The 18166-nt window shown below is 35.9% G+C and overlaps 2 protein-coding genes and 1 long non-coding RNA gene across 5 annotated transcripts in view; 2 read left to right on the top strand and 1 right to left on the bottom strand.

Annotated features, from left to right (window-relative positions):
* The window catches only part of myom3 (myomesin 3), an 84639-nt gene extending 71001 nt beyond the window's left edge, over window positions 1-13638 (top strand). For 2 of the 3 annotated variants that reach the window (XM_028471589.1, XM_028471588.1), the window contains 13 exons: window positions 865-1001; window positions 2752-2896; window positions 4501-4560; window positions 5525-5592; window positions 6919-7029; window positions 7185-7272; window positions 7392-7430; window positions 7924-8029; window positions 10736-10899; window positions 11012-11048; window positions 11136-11158; window positions 12996-13051; window positions 13117-13638. In XM_028471589.1, the coding sequence (XP_028327390.1) occupies window positions 865-1001; window positions 2752-2896; window positions 4501-4560; window positions 5525-5592; window positions 6919-7029; window positions 7185-7272; window positions 7392-7430; window positions 7924-8029; window positions 10736-10899; window positions 11012-11048; window positions 11136-11158; window positions 12996-13051; window positions 13117-13386 (1304 nt within the window). In that variant the 3' untranslated portion in view covers window positions 13387-13638. Of the gene's footprint in view, window positions 1-864; window positions 1002-2751; window positions 2897-4500; window positions 4561-5524; window positions 5593-6918; window positions 7030-7184; window positions 7273-7391; window positions 7431-7923; window positions 8030-10735; window positions 10900-11011; window positions 11049-11135; window positions 11159-12995; window positions 13052-13116 lie in introns of those variants that run through there. The other variant, XM_028471590.1, reaches the window with a different exon arrangement.
* LOC114478490 (uncharacterized) lies at window positions 6865-17687 on the bottom strand. The gene is made up of 2 exons (XR_003675860.1): window positions 17386-17687; window positions 6865-7224 (listed from the first exon to the last, which is right to left on the bottom strand). It is a non-coding gene; the product is annotated as an uncharacterized LOC114478490 (long non-coding RNA).
* On the top strand, window positions 15856-17353 carry fabp10a (fatty acid binding protein 10a, liver basic). The gene is made up of 4 exons (XM_028471593.1): window positions 15856-16025; window positions 16135-16307; window positions 17045-17134; window positions 17250-17353. The coding sequence occupies exons 1-4, from the start codon at window positions 15959-15961 to the stop codon at window positions 17298-17300; spliced, it is 381 nt and encodes a 126-aa protein (XP_028327394.1). The 5' UTR covers window positions 15856-15958; the 3' UTR covers window positions 17301-17353.
* Window positions 17688-18166: the final 479 nt, after the last annotated feature.

Here is an 18166-nt window from a genome sequence, read left to right as displayed (position 1 = left end):
GATTGAGAGACATATGAATAGAGGTATAGTTAGTAGCTTGTTAGCATAACATAGAGATTGTTCTTTGCAGATTATATAGAATAGGCTAGGCCTGTCTGAACTGCTCCAGGAGCCCCGCCCATAACCAAGAAAATTTAGTATACAGCAACTGGTGGCTCGGGAGCCACATGAGGCCCTCGGTCCAATTTTGTGCAACCCCCAAAACAAAATTGTAATTCATGAAGTTTGAAGTTATATGAAGCCAAACATAACTATAGTAAAATGCACAAAATGTGAACACAAACTCAATAAACAACGACTTAAACACAATGTCTCCAAAAACAACAAAATGTAAAAAATGACTTCAGACACACAAAATGCCAATGAAATTGCTCAAAATTACATAAAAATACACAAAATGACAACACCACACAAATATAACAAACACATATAATGACTCAAAAAAACACTCAAAAAGGCCACAAAAAATCAACCATATTGACAAGAAAATAGACCAAATGAATTAAAAAACACACAAAATGTCTAAAAACTCAAAAACATCAAGAAAACCCAGGTTTCAAAACCTAGGTTAATGCTCAGATTGGTCATTATCCTATTATTACTGTTATTATTATTATTATTATTATTATTAAAGGGTAACATGAATGTTGATAATGTGGCCCTCGGATCAGTCATATTTTTGTGGCCCCTGCTCTGATAGAAGTTGCCCATCTCTGGCTTAGACGCACGTCAGCTAAACCTCAGGGTTGAATTTCTCTTGAATTATTCAAATTTAATGGAAAAAAAACAAGTCATCTTAAAAGCAATACATTCAACATTATGTTTGTTTGTGCCAACAATCATTCGATAAATTTCTCTTGGCAGTTATAGCTTTGAAATCCGGCTGGCAGATAGAAGTCTCAGAGATCGGCAACGTGCGACTTTGGCTTCAGACGGAGAGTCTGAGTGATGAAGCAGAGCTGCATCTCGTCTTTAACGACCAGGTCATCTCCAGCACTCCTGTAAGTTCCTCTGCCAATATCACCCCCCCCCCGCCCACTGTAACTCATTCTCATCACATACAACAGTGTTCTACTCTGAACACACCAGGCTGCACTTTAACAGTCTGTTATTAATTAATGAGAGGCACACATCCTACTGTGCAATTATCAGGAAAGTGTGGGTACACAGTGTAGGGTGCAAACGGGAAGTTTCTCCAACTGTTGAGAGAGAACCGCTATCTTAAACCTTATAGTTGTGCTATTTTTTAGGCCAATAAGTGACACTTTACAGTTGTTGATTGAAATGGGCATTGACATGTAATACACAAGGCAACATAATGTGCTTAACATGATTGGAAATGCAACACAAGTAACCACAAGTTTACCTCCCAAACTACAGGGGGAGCTCCAGTTCATATTTTTGTCTATCAATGCTGTTGTTGTTTTAATGCTGCAAAGTGTCTTTGAGTGTCTGGAAAAGTGCTTTTAAATAAAATGTATTATCATTATTATTATTGGGTGTTAAATTCCAACTGCTCTGATATTCACATAAGAAGAGTTTAAGGAAATTAAAAAGAGTGGCTGTGTTCAAAAAGACACACTCCGTACTATGCACTACAAACTCAACGAGTATATACTGTTTACTATATATTGTAAGTATGGTTAGGAGGATTAAGATGATGAGCATTCCCACTGAAGTATACTTCGAAATTTCCCAAGATGCATTTGGAGCCTACAACTAAAACCTTGTTCACACTGAGGCTAAATATCTCTGTTGATTCTCCACCTTTGAAAGTTCTGAAAACATTTTAAGTGAGAAAGTGACCAAGTAGAATATCAACATGTGCTCATTTGATCCATGAAACTGGCAGAAACACATTTTATGCTGACATTTCTGAGATTTTCGTAGACCCACCATTGTGCTACTGACAAAACTTCCGGTTAACATCAAAACAAGAGCCTTATTGACAAAAGTGTGAGAAAATAATTGGAAGACAAGAAGAGATGCTTTTATTTTGAAAAAGAAATGTTTGACTTTCAGATTGAAGCTGGTCCCAGGACCATTTTACATTCCGCTCGCAATGCATCATGGGGCGGTTGAGTATGACTAGTGTGCCCACTGTGCATACCTAAAAAATGTCGCCACCCTGGTATTTCTTGCGTACTCAAACTTTTCACATTATCTACTGTGAACCGAATAAATACTACCATAATTTTGATGCCAAACATAATGAGTACTACGTTAGTATGATATTTTGAACACAGCCATTATCTAGTTTTAGTTTGGTAAGTAAAAGTATTTTGGGGTATTTAGATTTTGAGGTCACGTGGTTGCTACATGCTCATTCTCAGTCGGATTTCATCTTTATTTCACTTCCTTTTTTGTCTAAATCAATCTGATTACTCATTATTGACTGATCACAGCTGAGGTTTCATAACTCAAAAGTCACTGTTGATTAAGACTGTCTGGCTTTGCCGTACATCTCTAATCACTTCCACCGCTGACTCCCGTCAACATGCAAGACACACACACGCACACGTATCTTGATGAACATAAAAGCTCTGATTGTGTGTTTGCAAAGGAATAATTCATCTACCCATTGCTACGTCTGCTCATGTCTAATATATACTGTACATACTCTCCCCATGAGCAGCTGCTTATGCACAGCAGTCTGCAGCGAGTGTATTCAACAGTGATCCGTCTGATTAGGGGCTTGTGTGTGTAACATCTGTGTGTGTGTGTGTGCAACATTTGTTTGCTCTTCTGCAGCGACGTAAGATCAACTTGGACAAGGCCAAAGGTCTGGTGGAGGTCCTGTTTGAGCAGCTCGCTCCAGAGGACGAGGGCTCGTACACGGCCCAGCTGAGGGACGGCCGCGCCAAGAACCAGTTCACTTTGGTTTTTGTGGATAAAAGTGAGTCGCTGCTGGAAAGTCTGAGTGAAACTGAAATATCAAAGTTAAAATACTAGCATTAATTTAAAAGGAAGGTTTTTTTTCTCCTCCTAGCTTAATATGAGCAAAAACACGTGATACACGCCAAACAGGCTGACAATTAATAGGGTCAACATAGACGTACGATGTGAAACACATAGACTCACACACTGTTATTGTACATTATTAGGGATTTTTAGTAACCGACTAACAAAACACAAATGTTGTGTTCATTGGGCCTGAATCTGTCTGTCTGTGAGCCTTGTAGTTGCCGTAGATTGAATCATGCCTTGCGCCCCCTGTTGGCCAGTTTAGGCTCCAATAGAATCCAGGGTTTGTGTATTTAAATTATTAAACACCAAATGTAAAGTGTAGTAGGAAAAAAAAACTTTAACATAGAAGAAGTAAAAAGTAAATATTTTAAAAGAAAGTGCAACATTTTTATCAGAAATCCAAAAGTGCATGTTAAGGCCATAAGGAAAGAATCTACTTCAGGCTTTTGTGAACGACAGGCACTGACCTGCCCACTTTGTATAATTTAGCTTTACACTTGGCGACCGATTTAGCATTTAAATTTAATATTTAGATTTATCATTTAGATTTATCATTTAGTTTTGTCATTTAGATTTATCATTTACATTTATCATTTAGATTTATCATTTTGATTGATCATTTTGATTTATCATTTAGATTTAGATTTATCATTTAGATTTATCATTTAGATTTAGATTTAGATTTATCATTTAGATTTATCATTTTAGATTTAGATTTATCATTTATCATTTAGATTTAACATTTAAATTTAGATTTAGCATTTTGATTTAGATTTAGCATTTTGATTTAGATTTCTTTTTCATGTTTACACATTTTTAAAAATGATATAGAACATGCTGTTTTACATGAATTTGACTCAGATGAAAGAAAAATGAGTGAATTGTGACGGAAGTGAGCAAAATGTTCCAAATATGTCGGCTATGAAACATTAACCAGGTTTTTACAGTCGGACACCCATAAGTGCACTTAAAAAATAATTAAACAAATGTTGCAGTTTGAAAAGGGGAAATAATAATTCATTTACCTTGTCTTATGGTCATTTCTCTGTAGGAAGACATTTTAACACTTAATATTTTGAGGGGAAAATTATTCCATTCCGCCTGGTCATAAGGAATATGGATGTTGTCTATAATGTCATTCTGCCTCAGAAAAGTGACCTTTGAGATCTCTCTAATAACATATCCCAGATATTAATGAGAAGAGTTACATCATTTCACATTGTTTGCCAAATTTTATTCATTAAAAGTCTGAAAAACATGTTGCTGTAAAAAAAAATTTGAGAACCAAATTATTAATTATCTGATTCCTTAGCAATTTGCCCACACAAATCATGGCTAACCACTGTAAATGGATATCGGTCATGAATCCTACCCATTGAAAATTCCTTTCAGGTTTAATATATGGAACTTTGCATTCACGTCCTATGATGTTGAGAATATCTTAGGCTTTATGTGCTGACCTGCTGGTTTATGTTGGATGTGATAATTGATTATATGGCACTCAGTGAAATGTTGCATTTCTCTTTCTCTCAGAGTTTCGTGAGACATTTGCATTGGCCGACGCAAGGCGCCGTGACTACAAGAGGAAATTTGGTGAGAAATCTCTACGTAACAAACGGTCAGACAAGGTCGATCAAAAATGCTGTGATTGCTCTTTTTGCTTCAAAATGTACTTTTTTTCATTTATAAGATAAAGGTTCAGCCTTTCAGAGCAGCTGTATGCTATAAATATTCATTTGGAGCACATTTGGGATGTAGAAAATCATGGAATTTAAAGGTTGCAGTAGCTCACTTAATTTTCCATGTTTAACATTGGGTTGAATGATGAAGGTCTTTTCACTTCGTTGCCTTTTTGTGGTAACGGAGTTGAAAAGACAACATGAAACTGGATCACAGCATCACACACTAAGGTATGACTCAATGGTTTCTGTTCTAATACCTAATGTCCTTCATTGCTTTTTAAAAAAATTGACATAAAAAACTTGTCCTTGGGTTTCCATGGATACGGTTGATGATAACGGAATGGAAAGGAAAAGTGCTGAAAATCGTCAAACGAACCTGCGTTACAAAAAAAGCTATTGCAGAAGTAGAAAGCTAGAATTGTTCTGCTTTATTGAGCAATACACACTTGATATTTCAGTGGGAAAATGTTTTCCTGAAAACAATATGTTTATAATTATCGGGCCTGGGGATATTTTTCCCCAGATGTGCCCTAAATGAAAACGTTGCCCGTTTAGGTCTGTGGGTATTCTTTGTATCTAAACACTACAGATTAAAAGAAGAGGAAATGTCCTGTGTTTTCATCCTTTCACACACGTGATAAGGACAAGCTCCACAAATGTGTGTCTGAGGTCACTGACCCAGTGGACGATGAAGCAAGCAGAGAGTTTCTCACCCGGCCAACGTTTAAAGTCCAAGTTACAATCAAAGTTTATCCAACCTTTACAGGCAGAAAAACTGTTTCAATGTTTAAATTCTAAATCACACACAAAAATCATTCCACAAGATGATGCATGATGATTAATGCATAATAATGAGAACACGTTTTGTTTTGAAGGTCCCTATTTTGAAGAGTTCTTGTCGTGGAGTGTGAATGAAGATTGCAAGATAATCTTGAAGTGCAAGGTATTTTATATTTTTACATTTTATATATTGACTTTTCCCATTGGCAGTGAAGGATATATCTTTTATTTCTGTAATTTTATATGTTTCTGACAATCTGTTGCTTTGGTTTGAACACTCACACAACTGTGCACTGTTTTCACATGACCTCCAAGTCACGGAGCGAGTAGAGCTAGAGATACAGTAGATATATAGAAAACAGAGACACATGGAGATGATACGGAGATATTCTTTATTTTGTCCCACAAAAGGAAATTTGCATTTCAGTTGCATCCCATCCAAGAAACATGAAAAGACAATCACATATAACATGGGAGGACAGGAGCGGGAGAACTGTGGGTGGCGCCCTTTATCTTAGATGAAAAATGGAAAAACAAAAGGAAAGGTGGGGAAAGGCAGATCCTAAACTATGTTCCCTTAGGGGGTGCACAGTGTAGGACTAGGAAAAAACTCCTGAGCCCACAAAAAACAATTACGACAAAAAATGACATATCATGTATGGTTTACAGCTGGCCGCTGGGGTACATAGATATATTGGCTTCTTCTGCTATATCTACCCTGTGTGTATTTTACTTATGACTAACAAGAATAAACCATATTGAAATAGTACTACTCTTGTCATTCGTCCTCGGAGCTGCTCAATTAAAAGATCCGGGTAGAAGGAAGAGAAAAACCTAACAGCAGCAACGGATTTTTATGAATGCGCAGAAAGTCAATCAATGAAAGTCGATCAAGGATGCTTTCGCTCATCAACTACCTTTCCTGTTCGGAAATGGAAGGAAAGTTCGGAGAGTTAAAAGAAAATATAGTAATTTATTGAGCAATAGTACTGTTAGTTTGTGGTGAATTTGTCCAAAAATTGCCTAAAAAGGAACTAGAAACATTTCGCGATTATTAATTGATTAATTGTTAAATCTTTTCGAGGACCCCCTGCAATGTGCTCCTGTGCCCCCAGGGGTATGCATGCCCCTGTTTGGGAACCACTGATTTAGAGCACATTAAGGATGAAATTGTTCATTTCTCAAATGTAAGATTGGCGGCCCATGTAAGATCAAACATATTTTGCTCCTGAACTAAATGAATTTGACAAGTATTTATAAAAAGGGATGTTCGACACTTTATACATACATATACAGTATAGATAAATACATTTATATTTTTATATGATATATTGCTAAGGGAAAAGTAAACTAAAGTTTCAAAACAAATTTTAAAATATCAAAATGCAACTAAATATCACACAAAAAAATAGTTTACCAGTAGTTACAATATTCATTTTTTTTTTTTTTTTTTTTTTTTACAGTTGTGCTTTTGTATATTTTCCTTCAGGTGACGAACACAACCACGGACTCGTCTCTCAGGTGGTTTAAAGACGACATGGAGGTGAAACAGGCCGTGTACGAGAAAACATCTGGAGTCAGCACTCTCACCATCAACCAGGTGTGCAAACCACATCTGTATTTAAGATGAGTTCAGCAAAAAGGAAGTAAATACATGGTTACAGGAAGTGGTGAAATGTTTGTAATGTCTACAGCTTTGCTTTCAGGCACGTTTAGGTGTTACCTTATTTATTAAAGATGTTATTTTAACTTCAGGTGACAAAGAAAGACGCAGGCTGCTACAGAGTAGTGGTGTCTGATAAAAGAGGAGAGGACGTCAGCATCCTCAAATTACAGGATGATGGTGAGACATAACAATGTGTTTCATATTAAACATCTTATAATAGATTTTACAGTCAATGTGCTGCTAAAATGACGTAAATGCAACTTCTGTCCTTTTAAAATCGTTTTTTTTTTTCACAGAGTACAACAGGCTTCTTCAGAGGCTGAGCAAACAGTGTGGTATGTTGTAAAATATAATAGATTTTTTTGGGTAAAAACTTTAATAATACAACAAATAGTCATGCTTAATGCACATGTTATAATTTTGTTGATTTTACTTAAAAATATCATTGAACAGGTCAACAAATTAAATATTTCATACAAAGATTAGTTTTGTTTGATCTACTTAATAAAATGAAATGTGTGTGTAGTTGAAAATTGTTTTCTGAATTGAAAATTTTGTGTTGAGTTATGTTCAATCTAGATGAATAAATTAGGTTCAGTTTACTTCAAATTTGTTTTTCATGCAAATAAATAAGTAGGTAGCTCAAACAAGGAACAATCTGGCTTGCTTAACATAAATAAATAGATATAGGAGAATATTTTTCTCATTATAGTTTTCTATTTTTTATTGTGTTTGGTATTTTAGTTTTAATTGTGTGATTTAAATTAGATTGCTAAAAAATAAACTAAACAAAAAAAAGCATATATATCCCTCCACTCCTCTCTGCAGCGCTGTCAGCTGGTCCACTAAAGGTTCAAAGCACCACTGAAGGTCTCAGGCTTTACTGCTCGCTCAAATACTACGTCAGCTTCATGAAGAACAGCTGGTTTTTCAAGTGAGTTTGACAAAGTGCAGCATTACAGCTTTACAATCACACATGGGCACAGAAAAAAACATACAAACCTCACCAGTAGCAGAATTATTCTACCTTTGGTCCTCGAGGACTGCATTACTGCATGCTTTTTTTGTGATTCCATGTTTGAATGAAGTTGATTGACAATGTTTAAAACTCTTCAAAAGCACTGGAAGAGTAAAATTAATAATAATATTAATATGTTAAGGTTTCATTTATTTCGACAACATTTTTTGAGGAAATTGACTTTGTTCGCCCTATGGTCCCACATCTAGCTGAGAATCTCTTCTCAGAGAACTCTCAGGTTGGCCCCGCCCAGAAAGAACACATCAATGTGATCAGCAGATGCCTCTGAGGAAGACTGACAGTTGGTAGTCGAAACATGTCAGGAGATCAACTTACATTACAAAGTAAATTTCTTGAAAAACATATTACTTCAAAAAAACATGACAAAATTAACTTGCTGGGATTAAACAATGTTGTTATAATATAGTATAGTTAAATAATATATAGTTATATTAAAATGAAAAAGATTTCCTCCATCCTAAGAAATGAATTTGTGAAATGAGGCTGTGTTGCCATCTGCTGGAATGTAAAGGAATGGCAGCTGTAAAAGTGATTAAATAACAGTTGGGCATAAAAGGGATATGGATTGATGGTGATTGATTATTTATGCATTTATAGGCTAGATATAGCGAACTGACTACACAATTGCATGGGGCCCCGTGAGCCACTAAGGGGCCTCAAAGCTGAGTCTTTCATATCACCTGAAGAGAATGAAATGCACATAGATATGATTGAAAATATAAGAATGAAAGAAAGTGCAATCATAAGCGCTGGCTTGCATTTCCAAGGAACAATTAAGTGAAAAATCATTAACACTGGCTGCACATGCTGACTATACATGATGAAAATTAACAACAGTGTCGTTAATTCAGACTGAAGAACCATCACACAATATTCATACATGAAGCAGCATATCTAAAATGCATATGCACCATCAATATCGCGGACTAATAGTAGGGCCATTCCATGTCTTTTCAACAAATTTTCAGTGTTTCCCATGCACTTCAGTCTAAAAAAAAATCTGAAATTGTTCCTTAATTATTCAATAGGCACACTGTCAATTTTTAGTTTGATTGGATGAATACTTTTTGAGATATGTAATTTAGTCCTTATTTTTCTTCCATATTCAGGTTCCAATATCTCAGGAACTACATCACATAGGAAACTGAAATGTGGTATGGAGGGTTTTCACGGCGCGTCATCCATCGTGTCATCACCCCGGAAGTCGCCATTTTGGAGATAAAGCTGCAGGTTGACAAACAGCTGCAGACCAGATAATCCCGAATTTCGAGAGGAAATGGTGAACTATTGCCGTGTTTTTGGCTGTACCGATCGGTCAAACAGTCAGACACATTTGGAGTTTTATAGATTAGCAGAAATCATAACAAATCAGGGAGAACAATCTCACAAGTTATCAGAGCAAAGGAGGCGCTTGTGGCTAGCAAAGCTAAACCGGGATCGACGAGGCAAAAATCCGAATATGTTCGGCCCATTTCTTAACTAATTTCCTAGTGCGATGATAACAATATAACTATTAAGAGTTTCTTCCCCCAGGCTGTCACTTTAATGAACGCTAAACAGTCAAAGGGTGTCAGACCTGTTGCTGTGAAATAAATTGTAACTGAATGTGCATACACGTATATTATTTAATTTAAATGTACATCTACGCACACTCGTTAATGTAAATACTGGAAAAGATAGTCACATGTTTACTTCATCATCCTTTTGCACTACTCACCACTGCAGGTTAGTGTGTACCCTACTGATGATGTGGTGTTGCTATATTCGAAGCGCCTCCTTTCCTCTGATAACTTGTGAGATTGTTCTCCCTCATTTGTTATGAGTTATGTTATTGCTAATCTATAAAACTCCAAATGTGTCTCACTGTTTGACCGATTGGTACGGCCAAAAACACCATTTTGCCTCGAGATCCGGGATATTCTTGTCTGCGTGATGTTTGTAGACCTGCTGCTTGATCTCCAAAATGGCAACTTCCGGGTTGATGACGCGCTGTGAAAACCCTCTATAATAATACAGCTCCACCTACTGTCTCAGAATATACAATAATATCTGCTATACATCCTATCTGGTGGACATGCCAGCAACTCAGGGTTTCAGTCTGGAACATATTTGGACTTTCAGGAAACAACTTGTATGTCTCAGCTCACTGTAATATGATCAGCTTTGAGCTATGAACATAGACTGTTCACATCACTAATGATTAGCCACATATATGCATTGAAATACGAAAAAATGCATATTTTTTTTACTATTTTCATGAGCACATAAACATGTGGGAATACAAGAAGAAAGAAATCTGATCTGCTTTAGTTTATAGTAGAAAGTAAGAAAGTAATCATTGACAGTACTGCTCAGTTATAGAAACTTGTCAAAGATTTTACAAAAAATGAATGTTTTTTTGTAAAATAAAATAAACTAAAATAAAATGTGTTTATTGGTATTTATGGATTAAAATGTGCACTTTATCATATCATATGCTGTGTAAAAAGGCATGTTTACTGGCAACACTAGAAAGTTGGTTCCTCCTTTATTCTGCCCATGATAACATAAGTAGTCTGTTTTCCCCAAGAATTTCCTTCTCTATACTTCTTTACAATAAAGGGAGAAGAAGCTGGACCAGGAGGCCAGAGTAAAGTCAGGCAGCAGCACACAGGAAGTGTGGATGGACATCTCCAACCCGTCTGAGAAGGATAAAGGCTGTTACACCTTAGAGATGTTTGATGGCAACGAGACACACAGGAGGTCACTGGATCTGACTGGAAAAGGTGTGCGAGTGTGAATTAATTCCACATTGATTTATCCATAATTATCAACTTCTTTATGGACATAAAATAAACCATGTAAATTCAACTCATTGATTATTTAAACTTTCAACAGTTTTTGAAGATGCTTTGCTGGAACACCAGAGGTTAAAGTAAGTGCTACAACAACTCTCGTGGTTAGTGCTAATGCTAACAGCTAACACAGATTGACTGATACCATGCTTTCTTTTCATCCCTAGACAACAGGCCATTGCTGACAAAAGTGAGTCTGATACATTTCTGTCTGTGTAAAACAGGGGTGTCAAACTCATTTTAGTTCAGGGGTCAAATATGGGGCAGTTATCTTGAGTGGGCCGCAGATTTAGGCGGGAAAATGAGAAATTTCATCATTATTTTTGCTCCAGTTTGCACTTCCTCGCATACATTAATTATAAAATAATATGTAAGGCACTGATAATATAATCAAAGCAATAAGTGACACAAATCAGTCCCTACAGGATATTCACTTTTAAAATTATTTTTGGATTTTTGTGGCCAATTTTTAACTAATTTAGCGGAAATTTTGTGGAATTATTTGAAAGGATTTTTAAAAAATCTAGTTGTTTTTTTTTTTTCAACAATTTGAGATAAAAAATGACTGTCTTATGATATAAGCGTGAGGAACATGTGATTCCTGCTGATATTGTGGCGTTTCATTATATTTGTGTATTATTTTGAAAATATAACAAATGAAAGCATTAAAAATTATGGGGTTTTGTTTATTTTTAGTTAAATTGATAATATACTAATTATTACATCAACTCACAAAAACAACAGCAAAAATACACAAAATAGGAGAAAATATATTGAATAATAAAAAGACCAGACAAACGATAAAATACAGACACACACTAAAAGAGAAAAATACTTAATAATATCAGCAACACACGAAATGACAACAAAGTCACACTAAATGAGGGAAAAACACACGAGATCACTACAAACTACACAAAAATAACAGAGAAACTTACAAAATGACATAAGAAACAACCAAAGGACACCAAAAAAACACACACTGAGACAAAATCATTTAAATAATACCAAAAACACACAAAAACAACAAAAAACAGCAAAATAAGAGAAACATATACTGAATAATAAAAGAAACAGACAAAAAAAAAATTACAAAATACACAAAATGGCACAAAATGTCAGTCAGTCTTAATCCCACTTCAAGAGGGAGATGATATTTATCTGTCTATAATTACAAGGATGGTTTGTGTGTGTGTGTGTGTGCGTGTGTGGAGCAAATATCTCCTGGACACGGTGCCTGTTCGACCTGAAACTTTGCACAAAACTATACAAAAAGGCTCCAAAAACACACAAAATGACTCCCAAAAAACATATATTACAGAAATGTACACCAAACGAAAAATACACAAAATGACTCCAGAATCACACTATAGTGGCAACAAGAAACAAGAATTATACAAAAAAAATGCACAAAAAGACAACAGAAAGATACAAAAATACACACAATGACTGCAAAAAACATACATTACAGAAAAATATATCAAATGAAAAAATATAAAAAGGAGTAAAAAAAAGACATTTATCATGAGCATGTCCCATAGAATTAAACAAGGGAAATTGCACACGTTATTTTACTTTGCACCTGCAAATATAGCCCTTTATAATGCTACAGAGTACGTTGTTGTTATTATGCCCGTAATTGACAACTCTACTTAAGCTCCCACTATATGAATACAAACTTCCACTGTACTAGTAAATAATAAACACAATAGAAATAAATCTATTCAGGAGACATTAAATACTGTTTCTTTCCACTTATTTACAAAATGAGATTCTTTAAAATGTGTATTATCACTCATCATTACATCATTATGTTCTCTAGTGGTTTTTTCACTGAATTCTGAGCAAAATGTAGAAGTCAGACTTAAAGTACTTGGATTACAAAGTAAGAGAAAGGGTACTTGAACCAAAAATGTTTGAGAACCACTGCTCTAAATGGCCAGATTTTGCCCCCGGGCCTTGAGTTTGACACCTGTGATGTAGAAGATTTCAACTTGATCGTTGCTTTATATTTGCTGTTTTTTCAGAGCGAGCCAGAGTATTAAAAGGTCTTCCTGATGTGGTTGCAATCATGGAAGAAAAGGTACTTCATTGCTGCACTTTGATCCAAACTGAGTTATTCTAACCTCTCCCATCTCCTCTCTCTAGTCTCTCTGCCTGACGTGCTTCATCGATGGAGATCCGGATCCAGAGGTTTCCTGGTTCCGTAACGACAAGGAGATCTTTGACCAGACCCAGTTCACCATCACAAAGGAGCCAAAGTGCAGCACCATCACCATCAACAATGTTAAAACGGAGGATTCTGGAAACTACAGCATTGTTGTACGTAACCAGCACGGATCTGATAGGGTGGACGTGACGGTGAGCGTCTACAAACGGGGCGAGAAACCCCCCGCTAATGCAGTGAAGATGGGTTAGAAGATATAAGCAAAGGGAAGGAATTTCTGCTTGTGCATGGATTCTAGACATTAATGCAGGGGTATCAAACTCATTTTAGTTCAGGGGCCAATTACAGAGCAGTTTGGTCTCAAGTGGACCACAGGTTTTATGCAGAAAAACGAGTAATTTCAACAATATTGTGCCATAGTTTGCACTTCTATGTCTACATAAAATACAAAATGTGTAAGAAACCGACAACATCCAAGCAATAAGTGACATATCAGTTGCAACAGGAACTTCACTTTAAATTTCCTTCATTTTGTGAGCAATTTCTATTTAATTAAGGGAAATATTATGTAATAATTTGAGGAAAATTTGGTTAGAATTTTGAGTTTTTCTTTAACATTAAAAAAGACTGAAAACAAAAACAAAGTTTCTTTTACACAATGATTTTTACTTTCTCCTGCGGGCCCATTTGGATGCTCCAAGGGGCCGGATTTGGTCCCCGGGCCATGAGTTTGATACACATGCTGTAGGGATTTAAAAAAAGTACAATTTGATATTTGCCAGAAAAAACAAAACAAACATAAAGCAGAATTCTGCTGCTTGTTTAAGATAAAGATTAGTTATTGGTTCAACTTTAAGGCATTAGATGTTTTGTGTGTATGTAATGAATAAAGACATTTTCATGATGAACATTGTTTATTTTTTTTTAATTACTGGTATTTATGATAAATAATACCTGGATCTCTTCCAGTGTTGATTTTGGCAGCAAATTTTCAGTTTGTCTTTTGACTAAAATGCAACTTAGGTTTAGTCATCAGGACTAATTCAGTTATAGTCAAGTTTGAGTCAATTAAATGACATGAAGATTTTAGTTGAGTAAAATTCAAAACGGAAGTTTATGCATTCTTTGAAGATTCAATGACTTACACACTTTGACCTTTTCAAGTCAATTGGAATTTCCACCAAGCACCAAATCTCCTTTTTGCCAAATATTGTCAGTTATCTGATCAATGATCCTGATCATGCTATCATAATCAATAACACTTTAAAAACTTCTTCTCTTTTTTTTTCTTTTTTTTTTGCTGAACAATCGCAATTAAGCGCACAATATGGATCCAAATCGGAATGAAACTTGAGGTGAGAATTGGGGAACCAACCTGGCATATGAGTCAAATTTTATAAAGATCAGTCAATTACAAAGCGAGTTTTTGCCAACAATGAGAGATGTGCATTTTTCGATTTTTTTAAACGGATCCAGAATCAGTTTATTGATCTGGATCCCCTCCAAAATGTAATGGACTCTTCCATGACATAAGGTGTATTTGGTTAAAAGTTATCAACACGCCCTCAAAGTGGGAAACGCCCCTTTCTGGTGGGACATAAATTAAATTAAATTGAGTTTAAGATGGTGGAACAAAATCTTTCTCAGACTCCTCTGACCACATGAACATTTGCTGAACCTTTCGTGCAATGAGAGAAATAACTTTTTCTAGAAAAGCTTGTGCCATTGGTAGGAAAACGGGTGCAAATTTCAGTCGTATCTGTCCAATCCCAACATACAATGGATCGGCTAAAATTGATAGTCATTAACATGTTATGCCCTCAAATATTTCTGGTTTGGAGGCCCCGCCTACTGAGGTAAAACAAACATTAGCAAGGAAATAAAACATTTCTGAGATGAAAATGAGCATCTTCAAAGCTGAGGTGACGAAAAACAACGATGTTTGTTTCGGTAGTGTGAAAACTGGAGCTCATTTAAACGCTCTGTGGAAGAGAATAATGGAGGCCGTGAAGGTTTGAATTAAACTCTCAATAATTAACTTAACCAATGCCTAATGGTGGTTTAAATACCCACAGCTTAAAAGCGTAAATCGCTGCCATTTGATCAAGACAAATCTTTAAATTCTGTAGGCCAGTACATTACGCTCACGTCAGAATTGATGAATCCCGAAGTTTGTGTGAATTTGGTCGAACGCACATCATAAGCTCAGATCTTAACTTACAAACGGTTGATAAATGAGGGCCAGAGTGTCATCGACCTCACTGCTCTGCTGCATGTGCTCATTAGACTGTGCAGCAAGTATTTTTAGGACATATTCCAGATATGCATGAACTTCAGATGGCCACAGAGATCTAATGATTAACTCGGGTTGAAGTTCTCGTTTTTCAAATTTTGAAATCTGTGCAGACGGTCGGTGACTCAACCCTTGCATCCTGTCCAACTTTATTCTGTGTCGTTTAAAAGAGATGCAACACAAACTGGAATTGGACTCGTGCTCGTCACACCTCCCCCCTGCATTATTTCACGCACGTCTTCCTTTCTCAGACTCAATGGCAGTGAAGCTATTCGTACACCCTCATCCTCTGGGGTGGATGCTGAAATATGACCAAACACGGGTTAACTGAACTCCCGGTTGTTCAAACAGCGGTGATTACTTTAGATGGGTTTGTTACTCATTACACATGACATTGGACCCTCCGTTTGCTGTTGAATATAAAAAGGTGTGGGATCACATTCCCAGTCTCTACCTTGTGTTGAGCTTCATTCAGCCTCCCACAGCCTCCGGCCACATTTGGTGAAGGAGAACAACACCCCTGAGACATCATGGACTTCAACGGAACATGGCAGGTCTATGCTCAGGAGAACTACGAGGAGTTCCTCAGGGCTATGGGTGAGTACCGTAAATACATCATCTCTAGTGGTTTTAGGACAAATTATTGACATATTCTTTGTTGGAACATCAAATTCAACTTTCTGAATTAATAATTTCTTTCCCACAGATCTTCCAGAAGATGTAATCAAGGTGGCCAAAGACATCAAGCCAATCACTGAGATCAAGCAGAAGGGCAAAGATTTTGTCATCACTGCTAAGACTCCTGGAAAGACCGTGACCAACTCCTTCACTGTAGGCAAAGAGGCTGATATCACCACCATGGACGGCAAGAAGCTCAAGGTAAAGTTCAGTTTGTTTTAGGAGATAAAAATTCAGTCCAGTGATAAAAGTTAATCCAACACAGCCATATGTTATATGTTACGTTTCATGCGATTATAAATGAAGAGTTAATTTGCAAAAGCAGGTAACTAATAATGAATTGATTAAACGTGAAGAATGGTGCACTATGGGGCAATATAGATAATATACTATTTCAGATTTTAAGCATGTATACCATTAATTTTTCTAAAAGAGTTACTATTCATATTTAGATCGAGAATAAGAATGATTCTATAATTATACTATGTATTGTGTGCTGGGTCTTAATATGTAATGTATGGCATTATTTTATACCTGAATATTTTGCATACAGGAAGTTTTGTTTGTTTTTTTTTAAATTAATTAGTTACTTTTATTTCTATATTGTGTAATTTGGTTAATGTTATGTATTATGTACGTTTTGGTTATTGTGTTTAATTTTATTTTCTGTGTGAATGTGAAATGTCACGCGTATACATAACTACCGTGTTTGCAGCATAGCTAACGGAGATTTAAATAAAACAAACTTATGAGGTAAATCAAGCTGAGCGGCTTTTGAAAAACTCGTTTTCTGAAAAATGATATTAAAGTTTTCTGCTTTTGCAAATGAACTCTTCCAATGCAGTTTTGACGTTGAAAACTTGACACTTTTACAGATGTCAAATTAATTTGTTACAAAGAGAAAATATCTATCTTATCTTATTAACTCTCCTCCACAGTGCATCGTCAATCTGGAAGGAGGCAAACTGGTCTGCAACACTGGAAAGTTTTGCCACGTCCAGGAAATTAAGAGTGGAGAGATGGTTGAGGTAAATGACATTCAATAAGACAAAAACCACTCAATGCTTGATATTATATCAGTTACAATACAATTCATTTTCTCATGCCTGTAGTTTCAACGTGTTATTTCTCATTTCATTTCAGACTTTGACCACAGGCGCGACGACTCTCACCAGAAGGAGCAAAAAAATGTAACAACCTGGACTTGAAGAAACCAGAGAGTATTTAAATAAAAGTATTGCTTCATATGCAGTGTTTGTTGTCTTTGTGTGAACCTTACTGTGAATAAAGCGTAGAGATGTAACCATGCCCAGTGTAGGAATGCCAGCACTCGGAATGTTGCTCACTAAGTTCCTCCAATGACGAACTTCACCTTAGAACAGAGAGGGCCAGCTTTTATTACAGCAGGGGCCACAAAAAGGGATTTTTCCAATGCAGGGGTCACATTATCAAACATTCACGACAGCATTGGGAATAATGATTCATTTGAGCAGTAATACAGCAAAGAACAAAACGTTTGTGTTTTTTGTAATTCATTTTGTGTGTTTTTGACGCTTTGTGTGTTTTTTAGAGGCATTTTGTGTGTTTTTGTGCATCCCAAGTGTGTTATGAGGCATTTTGTATATTTGCTTGTTAGTTTTGTGTATTTTTCCTGTTGCCAGGAGAATTTTTGTCTACTTTTGTTGTCATTTTCTGTTGTGTTTATTTTTGTTTCCTTTTATGTATTTTACTGTAATCTTGTATGCATTTGAAATCATTTTGTTAAATTATGCTGCCATTTTTTCTGTCTTTGCATATTTTTTGATTTACGTTTGTACTTTCGCAAGTGATTTTGTGTTTACTTTTTATTTGGGGCCACAAAATTTTAGTCAGAGGGCCCATGTCTGCCTTAGAATGTGAAGACTCAGGGAATATAGCAGAGTAAACTTTGAGTCTGCAATGTTTGTTTGTTCAGGAAAATCTATATAAAATAATATAGTTATGGTGTAAACTATTGATATTTTACTGATTTATTGTAGGATCCCAAATCATAATAGAGAAGATAAAAAATTGATGATTGA

This window comes from Gouania willdenowi, chromosome 16, assembly GCF_900634775.1.
Source record: "Gouania willdenowi chromosome 16, fGouWil2.1, whole genome shotgun sequence".
In the NCBI taxonomy this organism is placed as follows: Eukaryota; Metazoa; Chordata; class Actinopteri; order Blenniiformes; family Gobiesocidae; genus Gouania; species Gouania willdenowi.
Note: the sequence above shows the minus strand (reverse complement) of the source record. Positions and strands in the feature narration are given on the sequence as shown.

Bases quoted from the DNA above. Each gene is read 5' to 3' on its own strand.
- fabp10a (XM_028471593.1), top strand. From the start codon at position 15,959: ATGGACTTCAACGGAACATGGCAGGTCTATGCTCAGGAGAACTACGAG. The intron at 16,308-17,044 runs GTAAAGTTCAGT...TCTCCTCCACAG, and splicing joins TGGACGGCAAGAAGCTCAAG to TGCATCGTCAATCTGGAAGG. The intron at 17,135-17,249 runs GTAAATGACATT...ATTTCATTTCAG, and splicing joins AGAGTGGAGAGATGGTTGAG to ACTTTGACCACAGGCGCGAC.